Consider the following 14,914-nt stretch of genomic DNA (forward strand, 5'->3'; position numbering starts at 1 on the left):
AGCAGGGGCCCTCACCATTCAACTTCAGGAGCCTGACAAATACCTTTCTTTTTCTGCAGGCATTTTTCAGGGAGCTTTCTGCTTTTATGATTACTTTTGATTGCTTTCATCCAATGTATAAATTTTAATAATTTTGGTGTACACTACTAGATACTTAGGTAATTAAGCAGCAGATAAATATGTCAAATAAAATAAAACTTCGCTACTTCTCTCCCATGCATTAAAACTCTGCTGTGTCCACTGAAGCCAACCAAATCCCAGACTGACCTAAATCAGCCCAGTTCCATTTGGGATCTGGGATGTGATCAGATCCAGCCTTTGACTGACAGACCATGGCAGTGGACACCAGCCATGCTGACCAAAGCTTTCTTTCCTTTCCGCTCATCACCTTGAGCTTTATTGCTGCTGCTGCTGCTGCTGCTGTTGTTGATGATGACCTACATTCACCATAACTGCCAGATAACAATATAAAAATGCAACAAGAAAACCAGGTAAAACAATTTACAATCAAAAGAGCAGAAAAAATCCTAACCCAATATATATACCGTATTTTTCGCCCCATAGGGCGCACCTAGTTTTTTTGGGGGGGGAATAAAGGGGGGGGAATCCTTTATTTCCCCCCCAAACCAGGTCGGGAAATCCAAACCAGGTCGGGGAACAGTGGGATGGCGGTGCTCCGCCTCCCCGCTGTCCCCCAAGCTTGTGGGGCTGCCCGATATCTGCATGAAGCCCGGGGTGCGCTGTGCAGCGTGCCCCAGGCTTCGGGATGCAGGCTGCTATCCGCAAGCCTTGGGAGTCCGACGGGAACTCCTGCAGAGTTCCCAAGGCTTGCCGAGAGCTTCCTGAAGCCTGGAGAGCGAGAGGGGTCGGTGCGCACCGACCCCTCTCGCTCTCCAGGCTTCAGCGAAAGCCTGCATTCACCCCATAGGACGCACATACATTTCCCCTTCATTTTTGGAGGGGGAAAAGTGCGTCCTATAGGGCGAAAAATATGGTATATATCTTTTGAAGGCATTGATTTAGATTCTCTCCCTATTCCCTATGAACCTTTCTCTGATGCCTCTGGATCTGTGTGGATGTCATTATACAGTGGTACCTCAGTTTATGAACTTAATCCATTCCGGACATCCGTTCTTAAACCAAAGCCGTTCTTAAACCGAGGCACACTTTCCCTAATGGGGCCTCCCACCACCGGTGCCCTTCCACCATTCGGCTTCCATTCGTAGACCAAGGTAAAGTTTGCTAACCAGAACACTACTTCTGGTTTTGCGGAGTTTGTAAACCAAATAGTTCACGAACAGGGCTGTTCTTAAACCGAGGTACCACTGTACTGCACTATGAAGGTCTTAAGGTTCTAATGACTACAACAGCAGTGCTTGGATGAGAGGGATGTTTATTGTTATCTATTTTGTAAAATTTATATACCACTTTATTATTATTTTTAAAAAACCTAATTATCACTAACTACAATAATAATTAGTGATAAATAAATTGCTAAAATAAAATTATCACTAACACAGTAAACAGTAAATTTATCACAAAAAACTAACAACAATCATTTAAGATACTGGAAAAGTTAAAATAACAATAGACCAAAATTTGATTAAAACCCACCCCAGCTTTCTAAACATCTGGGTAGGCTGGTCTGGACAAAAATGCTCTTAGCAGGTGCAAAAAGGAGTACAATGAAGGGATCCTTTCTGATATCAACAGACAGGGAGTTCCAAAGTGGAGGTGCTGCCACATGAAAAGATCGAGTTCTTACAAATGCAGAACAAGTATCATTTGACACCTGCAGCCATGTCAGTTCCACTGCAGTTGAGTGGTCATATATGAGGGGAGGAAATCTCATAGGTAAACTGAAATTGTTAAGGGCTTTATATACTAATAGCAACACCTTGAACTTGGCCCAGTAGCAAATTGGCAACCAGTGCAGATCTCTGAGCGCAGGTGCTTATGCAATGCATGTGTCACCACCACCCAAAATAACTTGAGGCACTATAGCTGATGTAGTGGGAAATATTTATGACAATGAAATTTTCGTCATTATGCTACGAAATGTAATGTTTTCTTATCCCAAAGAGGAGAACTAATCTTTCACAACATCATCATAGTCACTGTTGTACTGGAAGCTGGAAGAGCTCACTCTTTTCGGAATAATGATGACATCTTCATAGATGGTGGTAGTGCTTGTTTTGTGTCCTTTAATGTCATTTCCTCTAATAATATGGTCAAGGGTAGCGTAGCATATTTCAGAGGGCTCTGCAGAGACTTTGTCATCAGTGTTCTCCTGGGAAGAAAGAAATCAACTTTAACAAAAAAAATGCAGCTTTCAATTGTGTGTGGAGTCTGTAAATGAAATTATTCTGCCTAATACTGTTACCAATCATTGGTAGTGCAGCTAGAAACTGGATAATCTGTCAATTTTGGTCCCCCCCCCCCAGTTTATCATTTTATCTATCTTAACTTCAGTTTTTCAGGTTTCCACACTTAGTCATGTTTGTTTGTTTTTAATGCAAAATAATTTGGCTTCGCCCTCCCTTGAAGAGTTTACTCCCCTACCCCAGTCACAAAATTGTTTGATGGGAGGGGTGCCATTAATTATTTACTCCCAACTTCATTTAGCCACTCTTTTTTGAGGTATTATTGGACTCCCAGCAACTGTATACATGACCAGTAGCCAGGGGTGACTGGCTGGAGTTGGAGTCCTGTAACATCTGGAGTCCCTGTCAGTATTTAACTCCACACTTCAGTATCATGGATTTCAGCAGGGCTCAGTCACAAATATATTTTGTTGGTTTGTGCTTGGCATTCACCTGAGCATAATGAGATATGAGTCTCCCAGAATAACTCAGCCATTCCTATAACAACAAAAAATTCTCTCAGTGGTTACCTCTGCCAAACATTGTAAATTTTCCCAGTTCGTATGAGGCCATCAAGTTCACACAGAATTTATGACTCATCCTTATGCAAAACCCAAACTTCTCTTTACACTCCTTTGCCTCAGAGCATGATACCAGAATAGGAACCAAATGGGACAAGAGAGTTCAGAACGCAAGTAAATAAATAATCCCTTGTTAGTGTAACACAATTATGCTCTAGCAGGGCCTCTTTTTCATTTATCAGCTTGACCTTAGGTATTACAATCTGCCAGTTTTCATATATGACTGAAAAGATATTGAAGCAACATTTTGTAAACCTAAAGAATTTGTTGTCTTTTTAAAAATATGATTTTTAATTATTTAACTCATGCATTTATATCTTGCCTTCTAGAGTAAACAGCAAAAGAGGCAGCTTTTACCAATTAATAAATACAATACGGCCTTGACCTGTGCTATGTTTAAAGCAGCATTGCTCCACTTTAAACAATCATGGCTTCCCCCAAGGCATCCTGTAGTTCATTAAGGGTAATGAGAGTTGCTAGGAGACCCCGTTCCCTTTACAAAGCTACAATACTCAGGTTTCCTGTGAAGAGGGGTTTGCTTACTAGGAACGTAAAATGGGAAGGGAAATAACTATTGCCACTTTGAGCTCCTCAGAGGAAAAACAGGATATAAATATAAATAATAAACACAATCTTGAAGAGGACAGAAAAAATCTTTCAGTACCTCATCATGAACTGATGAAACATCCTCAGCTTGTACTGGAAGAAGAAGCAGAAATAAGATTTGAGTGTAAAAATAACAACGACATTGAGGTAGGCATGAGAAACTACAAATTTCATAGATCCTGCTCTGCTCAGCTGCATGGAAACATCAAGCATCTTCAAACTATTCACTTGATCAAATCCCTACTGCAGGAGTGTGCAGAAGGTAGATCAGGATCCAGTGGGCAAGGCTTCCTGATTTTCAATAGCAACAACAAAATTACCTTTCCCCACCTAAATTAGGCAGCAGAAATAAGAAAAGCTTATGGTAACTAGGAGTGGGCTTTTTTGTGAAAGATCACCTCATTTCTAATACTGAAAAAACCCCAAAGCCCTTTGCTCAGAGGCACCCTGTCCTTTAATTTGATCAGTTATGGTAGGCTCTAGTTTGTAGATCTTGGGGTTCTGGTAGATCTGAAAAGCCCGAAGTTCTGCTGCAGTGCTGTCATTTTCTGGAGACGGAGGTCACTTCTACACAGCCTGTTTATCAATATTTCATTCTGGTTTCCTTCGTTGCGTCAAGCGAGTTGTGACCCACACTTTCCTGTGCAATTTCCCATCATGTGGGGAAAGGCCAGTCTTTGGGGGGAAATGGGTTTGTTGTGCAAGACCTCCAAACCAAATTTAATTGCACAACCTGCCTTTGCCAGTGTGCGATTGAATGCCGCCCCAAACTAGCGATGCTCCAGAAGCCCCCCTAGCCAGGCTCTGCAATAGGCTTAAAGACGTAACTACTCACTCACTTCTGATGTGAAAGCATTTCTTTCTCCTCAGGCAGGGCAAAGGCTTTCTGCTGCAACATAAAAACCAGAGAAGCTGTTTGAGAATGGAGTTCAGCCACAGTGTACAAGTACTGTAAATGCTTTCCCATTCTGAATATCTGTTCCCTACCTGAGATGGGAAGACCTCTCCCAGATCAGGGCAATAGCTGAGTGGTAGAGCATCTGCTTTGCAAGCAGAAGGTTTCAGGTTCAATCCCAAACATCTCCAATAAGGGCTGGGAGAGTACTCTGCCTAAAACTCTTGGAAGGCCGCTGCTATTCATTGTAGGCAATTCTGAGCTAGATGGTCCGGATCAGTACAAGGCAGCTTCCTATTTCCCTTAGCACCCATTTCTCCAACTCCTTGTTTCATCTGGGTGTCTTACTAAGGCAGAGGCATGTCAAAGAGAAATAAACTGATCTTACATACAGAAACTCTTACATGAATGGGTGTGTGAAGTGATTCGCGCACAGTAGCAAACACAAGACATTGGAATTGTCTTTCTCTCTTTGCATTGGTGTCCATTTTTATATGAAATAATGCCCACACCCCATCTGGATATGAAATGGTCCTGCTAATAGGGAAACGGGGAAAGTTTCAGTATAATGAGGAGAGCCCACAACTTAACATAGGAAGCTACCTTATGATAATGAATTAATAGAAATAACGAATTAATAGAAAAATGCATAGAGTTCATGAAAGCCAAATTGGACGGCATCATCTAGTGGATGGAGGGCTTATCCCCAACACCTCAGCCTCATCCCAAGGAAGTCCAGCCTTAAGATGGTAGAACATCACAATCCTTCAGGTTTAGGATCCCTCTTCTGTACATCTAGGTTTGAGATCCTCAAGCATTATTTAACCCAGCCTTTTTCCCTGGCAGGGACTCAAGGCAGCTTACAGATAAAATAAGAACAGTTAAAACATAGAAAAAGAATAATTAAAAAAACATTTAAACATTAATAGAATTAAAACTATATCTACATATCTATAGCTATATATTATAGATTTAAAAGCATGCAGACATAGGATGCCAAGTATACAAGAAGCCTTGTCTCCCGACATCATTTTATAAGTACAGCTTTTATTAAACCATTGAAGAAGTTTGGTCCATTATCTGCTTGAACTGGGAAAGTCCAAGGTTAAATCTGGAGCTGGGATAACCTGACTCCCCTCCCACTTGAAGTAACACTAGACATACCTTTCTTTGGTTCCTTTATTCCCCATCTCTTCTGTGAGAGTTTTCAACTTCCCCTTCCTTCCTTTTTTGAGTGTGTTATAGTAATTGCTCTGCCAATAACGTTAGAAGAGTGAAATCCCATCAGAAGGTATAAACGTTCTTTCACATGGTTTCCATAACAAAAATCAATAGAGTAAAATGACACAGCAAAGAAATTCCCCTTTTACATCACAGGTAGGTGTGTAGCTGCCAAAGAGATAAATGATGTCACTTCTTCAAAGTGATATGTCAGAACAGGCTAATTGTGGCTTTCTAGTAACGAGAGAGGAAAGACCCAGGTGATATGGCTGGGATTCTTTTTGGGGGTTCATCATGATTCATCATCTGACTTTCAATGTGCATCACCTTATCTCCGACTAAACATTTTGCCCACGTGATAAAATAGCATAAGAGAAGTTTGCTCATAAAACGTACCACACAATGTTGTTCCTCTTTCGTTTGCAAAGCAGCCAGATGTCCACCTCCTCATTTTTCATCTAGTGTCCCCAAGCACAAAAATAGAAATAAATCCTGGAAGAAGGTTTAAACAATCATCTTACAAAAACTGTGTTTTAAGGAAATAAATAAGAAGAAGTTGGTTTCTTGGGGATAAAGAACTGTGTGTACGGTAAACTTTTTGCTATCTAGTGGTTTCTGGGTGTTTTCCTTTTATAGCACATATCGTAAACTGACAACATGTGGTTTTGAAGTATGATGAATTATGCAGCCAAAGTGATTAGTAAAATGTTTCTTCTTTAGAATGCTGTGTCATGGATGTAACACTACTGACAGGGTTGCCATATGTTTAGGAATTCCAGGACATGTCTTCTTTTTGGGGTCCTACATGCCCACCTGGAGAGAATTTTACATTTTAAAGCAAATGTTCAGGATTTTTGGTTTTTAATTTTTTGGGGTGTGTGCAAGGTCAGCTCTGGTTCAGATTCTGGCTCTGGCTTGGCTCTAAAAAAGCTCAACAACTTTTTGTGTCCGGATTTTTACCCCTTGAAATATGGCAACCCTACCATTGACCTTGTCTGCTATGTATGAGACATCTTGGGTCTGTAGAACCAGCTGAGCATTGGAGTCCATAGAAGCTCAGGGTAAAACATGATTAAATTCAGTGCAATAAACAGTATTTGGTCTTACTAGTCTTTTGGTGTCTGGCCTACGAGGAGCTTATGCTGTTGTAGGAACGTAGGAAGCTCCCTTATACAGAGTCAGAACATTAGTCTATATAGCTCAGTACTGTCTACACTGGAAGCTGCTCTTCAGGCAAGGTTTTCTTCCAGCCCTACCTGGAAATGTTGGAGTTGAACCTGAGACCTTCTGCATACAAAGCAGGTGCTCTACCTGAGATATGGCCCTTCCCTGGTAGAATCTCACACTAACTTGGGCGTATAAAGGCTAAGAAAGTGCAAGGCTAATTGGCTGGGCATCTGTCCCCACAATTAAATATGTGAGCACTCATGGTGAAAGGGGCCAAGCAGGGGTAGCCAACACGGTGCCCTCCAGATGCTGCTGAACTACAGTTCCCATCACCCCGACCATTGGCCATGCTGGGTGCTGGAGTCCAAGAACATTGAGAGAGCATCACCTGGCTATCCTTGGGCTAAAGTCTTGAGCCAATGCATTGCCCGAGGATAGCATTAAAAGATTTTAGTTGGTATTTTAAAAAATGATTTTTAGATGTCCTTTATTCTTTTTGAAGGTTTTAAATAGGTTTTCAATTTTTAATTATCCTGTTTCTACTACTTTGTTGTTTGCTGCCTTGTGCTCTTTTGGAAAGATAAACAGACTAGAAATTTGACTCCTTTACCATTTCACCCCTCCGTCTCTCCTTCTTGGTTACAGACAGTGGGGAAGTCAGGTAAGCAGCACTGCCCTGCTGCCTATTGGAGAAGAGGTGAAAGAAATAGGTTTATATAGGCACATGTGGCGGCCTTTGCCTGAGAGCACAAAATTTGGGGGGAAAGAAGATTTAGAGAAATAAGTGTTGTCATGGGTCAAAGAGTTGTAGTGTGCTCAGTGGTTTTATTTACTGTCTTAAGTGTGAGGAATCTCAGACCCAAAGGCCGATTATGGCACTCCAGGCCTCTCTATTTGGTACTTAAGACTTTCTCTCTAGGCCATGCCCTTTTTGAGTGCTTTTGCCTGGCTAGAATGTGTCCCACATTCAAAACAGGGACAATAATATTCAGGAATGCAAAGCTTCCTTTAGCTTTAATATGGAAATGTTTCTCTTCTCACTATCCAAAGCCCTGAGATATGAAAATATCAGAGACTCTTTTGAAATGGAAAAAGATAAGACCGATTAATTTAATTTGTTTATAGTTAAAATGGGCCGGGGTGTGTGTGTGTGTGTGTGTGTGTGTGTGTGTGTGTGTGTTCAATTACCATCAAAGTGTAGCTGTTATGAAAGCAAGTTCCCCCGGGAGTATCCAAAGCAGAAGTAGCTATATTTCTGAATACACAGTGCAGAACTGATCACTTGACAGTGGACTACAGAGGCAAGATGTACTCTGTGTTTCGGCTCACCTTCGTATTCTGCATGATGGTGCTATCTGGTGAGTACTGCACCATGGCAAGCTAGTTTAATTCAGGCCCTGGGATGTCAGTGCCTGGGGTGGCAGGGCAACTGTTGGTCCCACTAGGTCTGATGCTACCATCCCCTTTTACATTTTTTGGTCAGGACTCCAAGTGAAAACTTGTGGTTTTGCTGCTATACGGCAGCTGTCCATTACTCCAGGAGGTATTTTAAGGTAATATATTAGTGAAAAGAAAATATAAAAATGGATTTGGGGAAATTATTTTGCAAAAAATTGTGTATTAGGCAAAATCTGCATGCAAACAGGTACATTATGTGAACTTTGCACGGAAATGTAGATGCTATTCTTGAGGACTATAAAAAAACAGTGGTGGAAATTTGAAGAGCTGAGCTTAAGATAGGAGAAATGAGAATCTGAGATTGCCAAATTTGACCATCCCTATTTATGAAAATACAGTAGGCGTCTGGTTGGCCATTGTGAGAACAGGATGTTGTGAGAACAGATGGACCTTGCAGAATTTTTCTTATGTTCTAAGCATTTGTTGAGCTCCCAAGAATTTAAGCAGTCTTGGCTTCTTTTGTAGGTGCAACACAGGTGATTCACGAGCGGTTTCGGAACATCACAGCAGGAGAAAATGTCACTTTGCAATGTCGTCTGGCCAAAAAGCATGACGTTGTTCAGATCACCTGGCAGCAGGAGCAGGGGGAACAAGAGACCAACATGGCTACTTACAGTGAGGCTGGTGGCACTACAATACTGAGTAAATTCAAAAGAAATGTCCACCTGTCCCAAAGTGGACTGATGGTTTCTGCTATCACCTTCCATGCTGTTACACTCAAGGATGAAGGCTGTTACAAGTGCATCTTCAATGTATTTCCCATAGGACCCATCACAGGCAGGACATGTCTCAAGGTCTATGGTAAGAGTCGTATGATCTTAGAGGAAGCCTCCGATCTTACTGGAAGGCCAACAATACCATGTCATTCCTTTTGAGCAAGAACATTTGTACTTGAAAGGGCAATGTTTCCTACATCAACCCTTCCCATGCTCTCAGATCAGCAGAGGGGGCTCTCTCTTTCTTACATCCAATGGCAATGACAGATACAGCCTTCCCTTGGTGGTGCCTTGTACTTATGAGTACACCAAGACCTCTTGCCATTTCAGCACCAAGTGGAAGATGTACCTGCTTTCTCAGGCTTCTTAGTTTTTAATTAGCAGTTACAAAGACATTTTAACTAGCTTCTTTTGTTTTAAAGCTCTAACACAACCCCAAGTGATGGTGAGGAGTGTATTGGATCCAGGCAATTTTGAAGAAGAAGTGGTGGAGATAAGCTGCTCAGCAACAGGGAGACCAGCTCCAGAGATCACCTGGAAGGTCACCAAACCTCTTCTGGTGGAGCCAAAGCAGTATGTCACCCAGCACCTAAACCAGACAGTGACTGTTGTCAGCAATTTTTCTTATGTCTTCCTCAAAGATGTCTGGGACAACACAATAAGCTGTGTTGTTCATCATCCATCTTTAAACACTGAACAAGAGGTGACTTTACCTGGGATTATACCTGGGATTATACATGGTGAGTTTGAATTTAGATGGTTCTGGGTTTAATTTATTTACTCTTTTTTTTAAAAAAGCTGATTGCATAGAACATTAAAAAAGAAGACAACTTGATTGCAGGGTGTGCCCATCACCTCTAGTCTTTTAGCCACTTTTCTTCAGGGTGCTTGAAATTTTGTGGCTCGTGATCCGCATTGTTGGGCACAGGTTTCCCCATGAGTGGAGGGTCCTGCTTTTGGCCAAATCAGTAGTTCTATAACATTACTTTTACTTGGCACTCCCAATATTTTTTAGCACTCTGTAGAATATGCATCTTCTAAATGCACCAATGCCACAATCTGAACAAAACATGGATGTTTTTGGAGGTGGGATATACGAAAGAGATTTTGAAGACCATACTACACTTTTGGAATAGCTAAAAATGAGACATTGTTTTCTGGTCGGTTGAAAGAAAGGCAGCTTCACAAATCATTATCTTACATGTGTTAAAATCCAGACAGAAGATGGGGAGTGAAAATAAAATTATGTCCTTGGCTGTTGACTGTGGTTCTGGCTGTGTTGTTTATATAATGTGATGAATCTTTCCATGATAAAATACATACAGTGATACCTCGGGTTACATACGCTTCAGGTTACATACGCTTCAGGTTACAGACTCTGCTAACCCAGAAATAGTGCTTCAGGTTAAGAACAGTTTCAGGTTAAGAACAGACCTCCAGAAAGAATTAAGTACTTAACCTGAAGTACCACTGTATGTTTATAAAGAAATGACATGTTAGGAAACAAGATGGTACTTATGCCATGGCACTTCCTCAGATACTGTGCATATGCCAGTGGTAACAACAACAACAACAACAACAACAACAACAACAACAACTTGTATGACCAGCATCCACACCTGCCTACAGCACAGATGTTATAGTGCTGCCAAAATGCACACCTTTCATGACACACAGTGTAGATCTTGGGGATCAGTTAAAGAAATGGAGGGACAAATCTATCAGTTTCAGTTTCTCCCAGTTTCTCATTTTCCCAGTCTGAGATACATTTTTCTACATCAGTTTTTAATTCCTCGTGACATTTCAACAGCATTTTAGTGCTAATGTCTCACATATCTGTATGCACATTTGCATGATATACACATTTTACAAGGCAGGTTTCCCTAAAATAATGTGTTTTAGTATGCTATTTTCACTTATATATGCATTTTTATGCACACATTTCCCCAACATATGTACCTTTGCACATGCTACTTGGCTGGAGAACGACATTGCAAAATTCAGATAAGTGTAATTTTTGAAGGATGGCTGTGTTTGGGTTCATGTATTGTTTTTAAACTACTAAGTGAATTGAAATTCCTCCCTATTGGTATATAAGCTGAGCTTATTATGTATAGACATAAAGCCATTTTCCACTACTTTTTCTGGTGCTGTTTCAGTAGCAATTCTTATTTATTTATTTTTGCAGTTCAAAATGAAGATCTGCTGCCAGGAACTTCTGCCACTATTGCAATTTGCATTTTGGTGGCCATCTTTTCCCTTGGTCTATTGCTCTTTTTTATCTGGTACCGCTGGAGGAGGCTACACCCAGCCAATGAGAAGCAAGACCTTCTATGCATGGTAAATATATTGATTGATTGATTGATTGATTGATTGATTGATTGATTGATTCAGAAAGAAAGAAAGAAAGAAAGAAAGAAAGAAAGAAAGAAAGAAAGAATTTGACAAAGTTGTACAAAAAAGTTTTTTTAAAAAAATATCCACAAGACTTAAGATTTCAGGCTTCTAGAAAACTGAATTTCAAAAACAAGATTCAAAAGTTGAATTTGAATTCTAAAATATTGATGCATTTTGTTTTTTGTTTGTTTTGTTTAAAAAACCTCCAAACTTCTTAATGCCTTCTTAAGTAGCAAAAGTTTACCATCCAGCCTCTTTTATGTTCTAGATATTGAGGCAATTGATTTTGCTGTCCTACAGAGCATCCTTAGGTGACAACCATCATAAAGTTCACTAGTAACTTGGCACCTCACAATGTTTGTAATGCTTCAACATTCTGTAGAAGTGACAGAGAAGGAAGAGAAAAATTGGTACAAGCTTTACAGCAGGAATGGTTCATAAACTTTCCAGCCTAAGCTGCAATACTAGAAGGTGCCCTTTCTCCATTCTGTGTACAGAAGTCTACTGGACTAGCAGTTGAATCTGATTTCAGAACTGGTGATGGAACAGCAGACTAGCTTAGGGGATGATGGGTAGACCATGTAGTACATGCAACTCCAGTAAAGGGGACCATTGAAGCAGGCCACCAGTTCTTACCAGCACCTGCTCTCTGAGGTCCTCTGCGTAACATTAGGGATGGCCCTGCTGCAAAAACTAAACTCCTTTGCATCTTTAGAAGTCATCATACTTGCCAATGGTTTGAAGCCAATATATATGGTCAATGTGAGAAGATATTTCCCTGCTGCAGTTTCTGAAGAGAACACATTTACATGCAAAAGTCAGCGTTCTTGAACTGCCCATCTAGTTCACCATCTTTGAAGTAAAATCTGTCTCTGTTGATAGGTTCTTTCTGTATGTCCTGGATGCACGACGGGTACAAGCTATTCCTATACTCAGGAACAAGTTGTAGTGGAACCATTTCCTGAAGAAAGCCCTCTGAACAGATGAAATATATTTTGGACAAACAACACCAGACTTTTTAGAATGTGAACTCAGAATGTTTCTGTGTGAACAGAGAATTGCATGCTGGATTCTATATTACGTTCATATAAAATCTTCAGTAGGATCTTCAGGAATTAAGCTACGTTGCCCAATATTATGATTATTTATTTGAAAAATCTGTTTATATAGACTAGAATAATAAAAACAGAACATATTTATTTGCTACATATTTTATGCATGCACTGGAATTCTGAAACTGTGAACTCCGAGGGCCAGTTTGCTGTTGTGACACTTAAAAATGCAGTGGAAATTCAAATGAAAAATGACTCAGTCCATCTGATAAAAGTGAGACAGACATGACTGGCTTGAAGATAAAGTTCTGATTCTGTTGCTGGGTTAAGGGAGGTGACATGTATGGAAAACACATATTAAAATACTTCAAGATCGTTAAGGGAAAAAGGAAACTCGTTGAACCTTTTTACATCGTGAGTATATATGTGAGGCAGTCACGATAAAACAGCTCACTAAATATTGAGAAAGCTTGGGTGTATATGTTATATTGGTGAATCATAATACTACAATACTACACAATACTACACTATTGGTGTAGTGGTTAAGAGCGGTTGACTCGTAATCTGGGGAACCGGGTTCGATTCCCCGCTCCTCCACATGCAGCTGCTGGGTGACCTTGGGCCAGTCACACTTCTCTGAAGTCTCTCAGCCCCATTCACCTCACAGAGTGTTTGTTGTGGGGGAGGAAGGGAAAGGAGAATGTGAGCCGCTTTGAGACTCCTTCGGGTAGTGATAAAGCGGGATATCAAATCCAAATCCAAAAAAAAAATAAAAAAAAAATAGATGACTCTCATTCACTCCCACCTTTACTAGTGACCAGGGCTGCTCCCTATTTTCTTGTATCTAAACCTGGTAGAACGCTTCTGGTTTGCCTTTTGGAAAGATGTTAGGATGCTTTAAAAAATACACCAAAGGGTGGTTCTAAGCTGGAGTTGACCTTAAAAGCTCTAAACCATTTGAGACCAGCCACTTTCTCCTATGTATACCTACCTGAGTCTTGACATCCTCTTCAGAGGTGCTTCTTCAGATGCTTCTGGCAAGTGAAATGAGGCAGGTGACTACCGGGAAGAAGATGCTCTTGGTGGTAGCAGCCAGTTGTGGAATATTGTAGAATTGTAGAGTTGGAAGAGATGTAGGGTCATCTAGTCCAACCCCCTGTGATGTAGGAATTTCAACTGGCTGTTATAATTAAACAACATGAGGAATCACAGTTCTCATAAAGGTGTCTCAGAGGGTGGCCTCCGAATGAGATTGTTATAATGGTTGCTGTTTTATTTAATTTATTTGTCGGTGGTTTATATGAGAAAAAGTCTCAAAGCAACTTTCTAAAAACTTTTAGAATCCGTAGTTTTAATGGTGTTAGCAATGTCCCAGTAAGCCAGGGGAGTGAGAGTTAATCATAAAAGGAAAAGGAGACAAAATCATTATTAGCCTAAGCTTCCCCATGACGGGGTGAGCTCCCGTTGCTCGGTCCCTGCTCCTGCCAACCTAGCAGTTCAAAAGCACGTCAAAGTGCAAGTAGATAAATAGGTACCACTCCAGCGGGAAGGTAAACGGCGTTTCCGTGCACTGCTCTGGTTCGCCAGAAGCGGCTTAGTCATGCCGGCCACATGACCCGGAAGCTGTCTGCGGACAAACACCGGCTCCCTAATGGTCAGGGGTCCCTTTACCTTTACCTTAATATCTCCAGGTGGGGGCAACAGCTCATTCATAAAAGAAAAGGAAAAATGCCATTGGGGAAAAGTGGTGTCATCATTCAACATACCTTTTCACAGGATAGTCTTGTGAGGGGACCTCAAACTCCCAATTCTTGCAATGTTCTTTTTTGTCAGACCCAATGCATAAAACTGTGGCTCCTATTTAACTGAAGTCATTGGCTATATAATATTTTATTATGCAGTCCCATCATATTCCATTCTACACAAATAATACCAAGAAGAGGGTTGTATTTTCTTGGGCTTGAGTTTAGTTGTCATTTTCAGCTAAATGACTCATCGTTGGATGGGAAGAGTGTCTGATGCCATCTGGTGGTGCTTCTGCGACCAACGGCAATGCAAGCTGAAGTCACTTCTGAGCTTCTTAGAGAAACACCACAGACTTCACCACTTGCATTTTTGGTCTTCCTCCCTCCTCCACTATTTACATTCCCCGCCATACTTATAAATGTGTGTGAATTGAGCATGCCTTATGCCTCTGGAGAAGGTGGCGGTGGTGTGGTTTTGTCAGTGAAAATTCATGCAGCAATATTCATGCACCACCACCTTCTCCAGAGGCATAAGTCATCTGCCTGTAAGGTGCTATACTTTGTGTGCTTGCTGAAGCATATACAATGCAGAGTCCTTTCTACAGACATATCTGCCAATGCGCAAGGGCACAGTGTAGGGGGGGGGGCAGTGAAGCAGTGGTCCAGGGTGCATATTTTTGAGGGGGTGCAATGCAGGCGCCCCTGGTGCAGTG

At 41.1% G+C, this 14,914-nt stretch overlaps 2 protein-coding genes across 10 annotated transcripts in view; one reads left to right on the forward strand and one right to left on the reverse strand.

Annotated features, from left to right (window-relative positions):
• Positions 1 to 12,954, forward strand: part of LOC309340435 (uncharacterized protein) — a 31,054-nt gene extending 18,100 nt beyond the window's left edge. For both annotated transcript variants that reach the window (XM_081859203.1, XM_081859204.1), the window contains 4 exons: positions 8,757 to 9,092; positions 9,430 to 9,747; positions 11,196 to 11,347; positions 12,287 to 12,954. In XM_081859203.1, coding sequence (XP_081715329.1) covers positions 8,757 to 9,092; positions 9,430 to 9,747; positions 11,196 to 11,347; positions 12,287 to 12,391 — 911 coding nt within the window. In that variant the 3' untranslated portion in view covers positions 12,392 to 12,954. The remainder of the gene's footprint in view (positions 1 to 8,756; positions 9,093 to 9,429; positions 9,748 to 11,195; positions 11,348 to 12,286) is intronic.
• LOC309340863 (uncharacterized protein) lies at positions 908 to 7,094 on the reverse strand. 8 transcript variants are annotated; one of them, XM_081859957.1, is made up of 6 exons: positions 6,063 to 7,094; positions 5,610 to 5,698; positions 4,390 to 4,436; positions 3,609 to 3,643; positions 2,817 to 2,861; positions 908 to 2,290 (listed from the first exon to the last, which is right to left on the reverse strand). In XM_081859957.1, exons 2-6 carry the CDS (start codon positions 5,633 to 5,635, stop codon positions 2,090 to 2,092), a joined length of 354 nt encoding a protein of 117 aa, XP_081716083.1. In that variant the 5' UTR covers positions 5,636 to 5,698; positions 6,063 to 7,094; the 3' UTR covers positions 908 to 2,089. The 8 variants fall into 8 exon arrangements, 7 of the variants coding, with proteins under 7 accessions (XP_081716083.1, XP_081716082.1, XP_081716080.1 ...); XM_081859956.1 differs by having other exon boundaries at positions 4,390 to 4,439; XM_081859954.1 differs by lacking the exon at positions 5,610 to 5,698 and having other exon boundaries at positions 4,390 to 4,439.
• Positions 12,955 to 14,914: the final 1,960 nt, after the last annotated feature.

This window comes from Podarcis erhardii, assembly GCF_964252035.2.
Source record: "Podarcis erhardii genome assembly, chromosome: 4".
Classification (NCBI taxonomy): domain Eukaryota; kingdom Metazoa; phylum Chordata; class Lepidosauria; order Squamata; family Lacertidae; genus Podarcis; species Podarcis erhardii.

Excerpts from the sequence above, each read along its gene's own strand:
- LOC309340863 (XM_081859953.1), bottom strand. The coding sequence starts at position 4,923 with ATGCAAAGAGAGAAAGACAATTCCAATGTCTTGTGTTTGCTACTGTGC. Across the intron at positions 3,644-4,389 it reads GAAATGCTTTCACATCAGAA|TACAAGCTGAGGATGTTTCA; the intron begins GTGAGTGAGTAG and ends TTCTTCTTCCAG. Across the intron at positions 2,291-2,816 it reads TCATATCTCATTATGCTCAG|GAGAACACTGATGACAAAGT; the intron begins GTGAATGCCAAG and ends CTTTCTTCCCAG.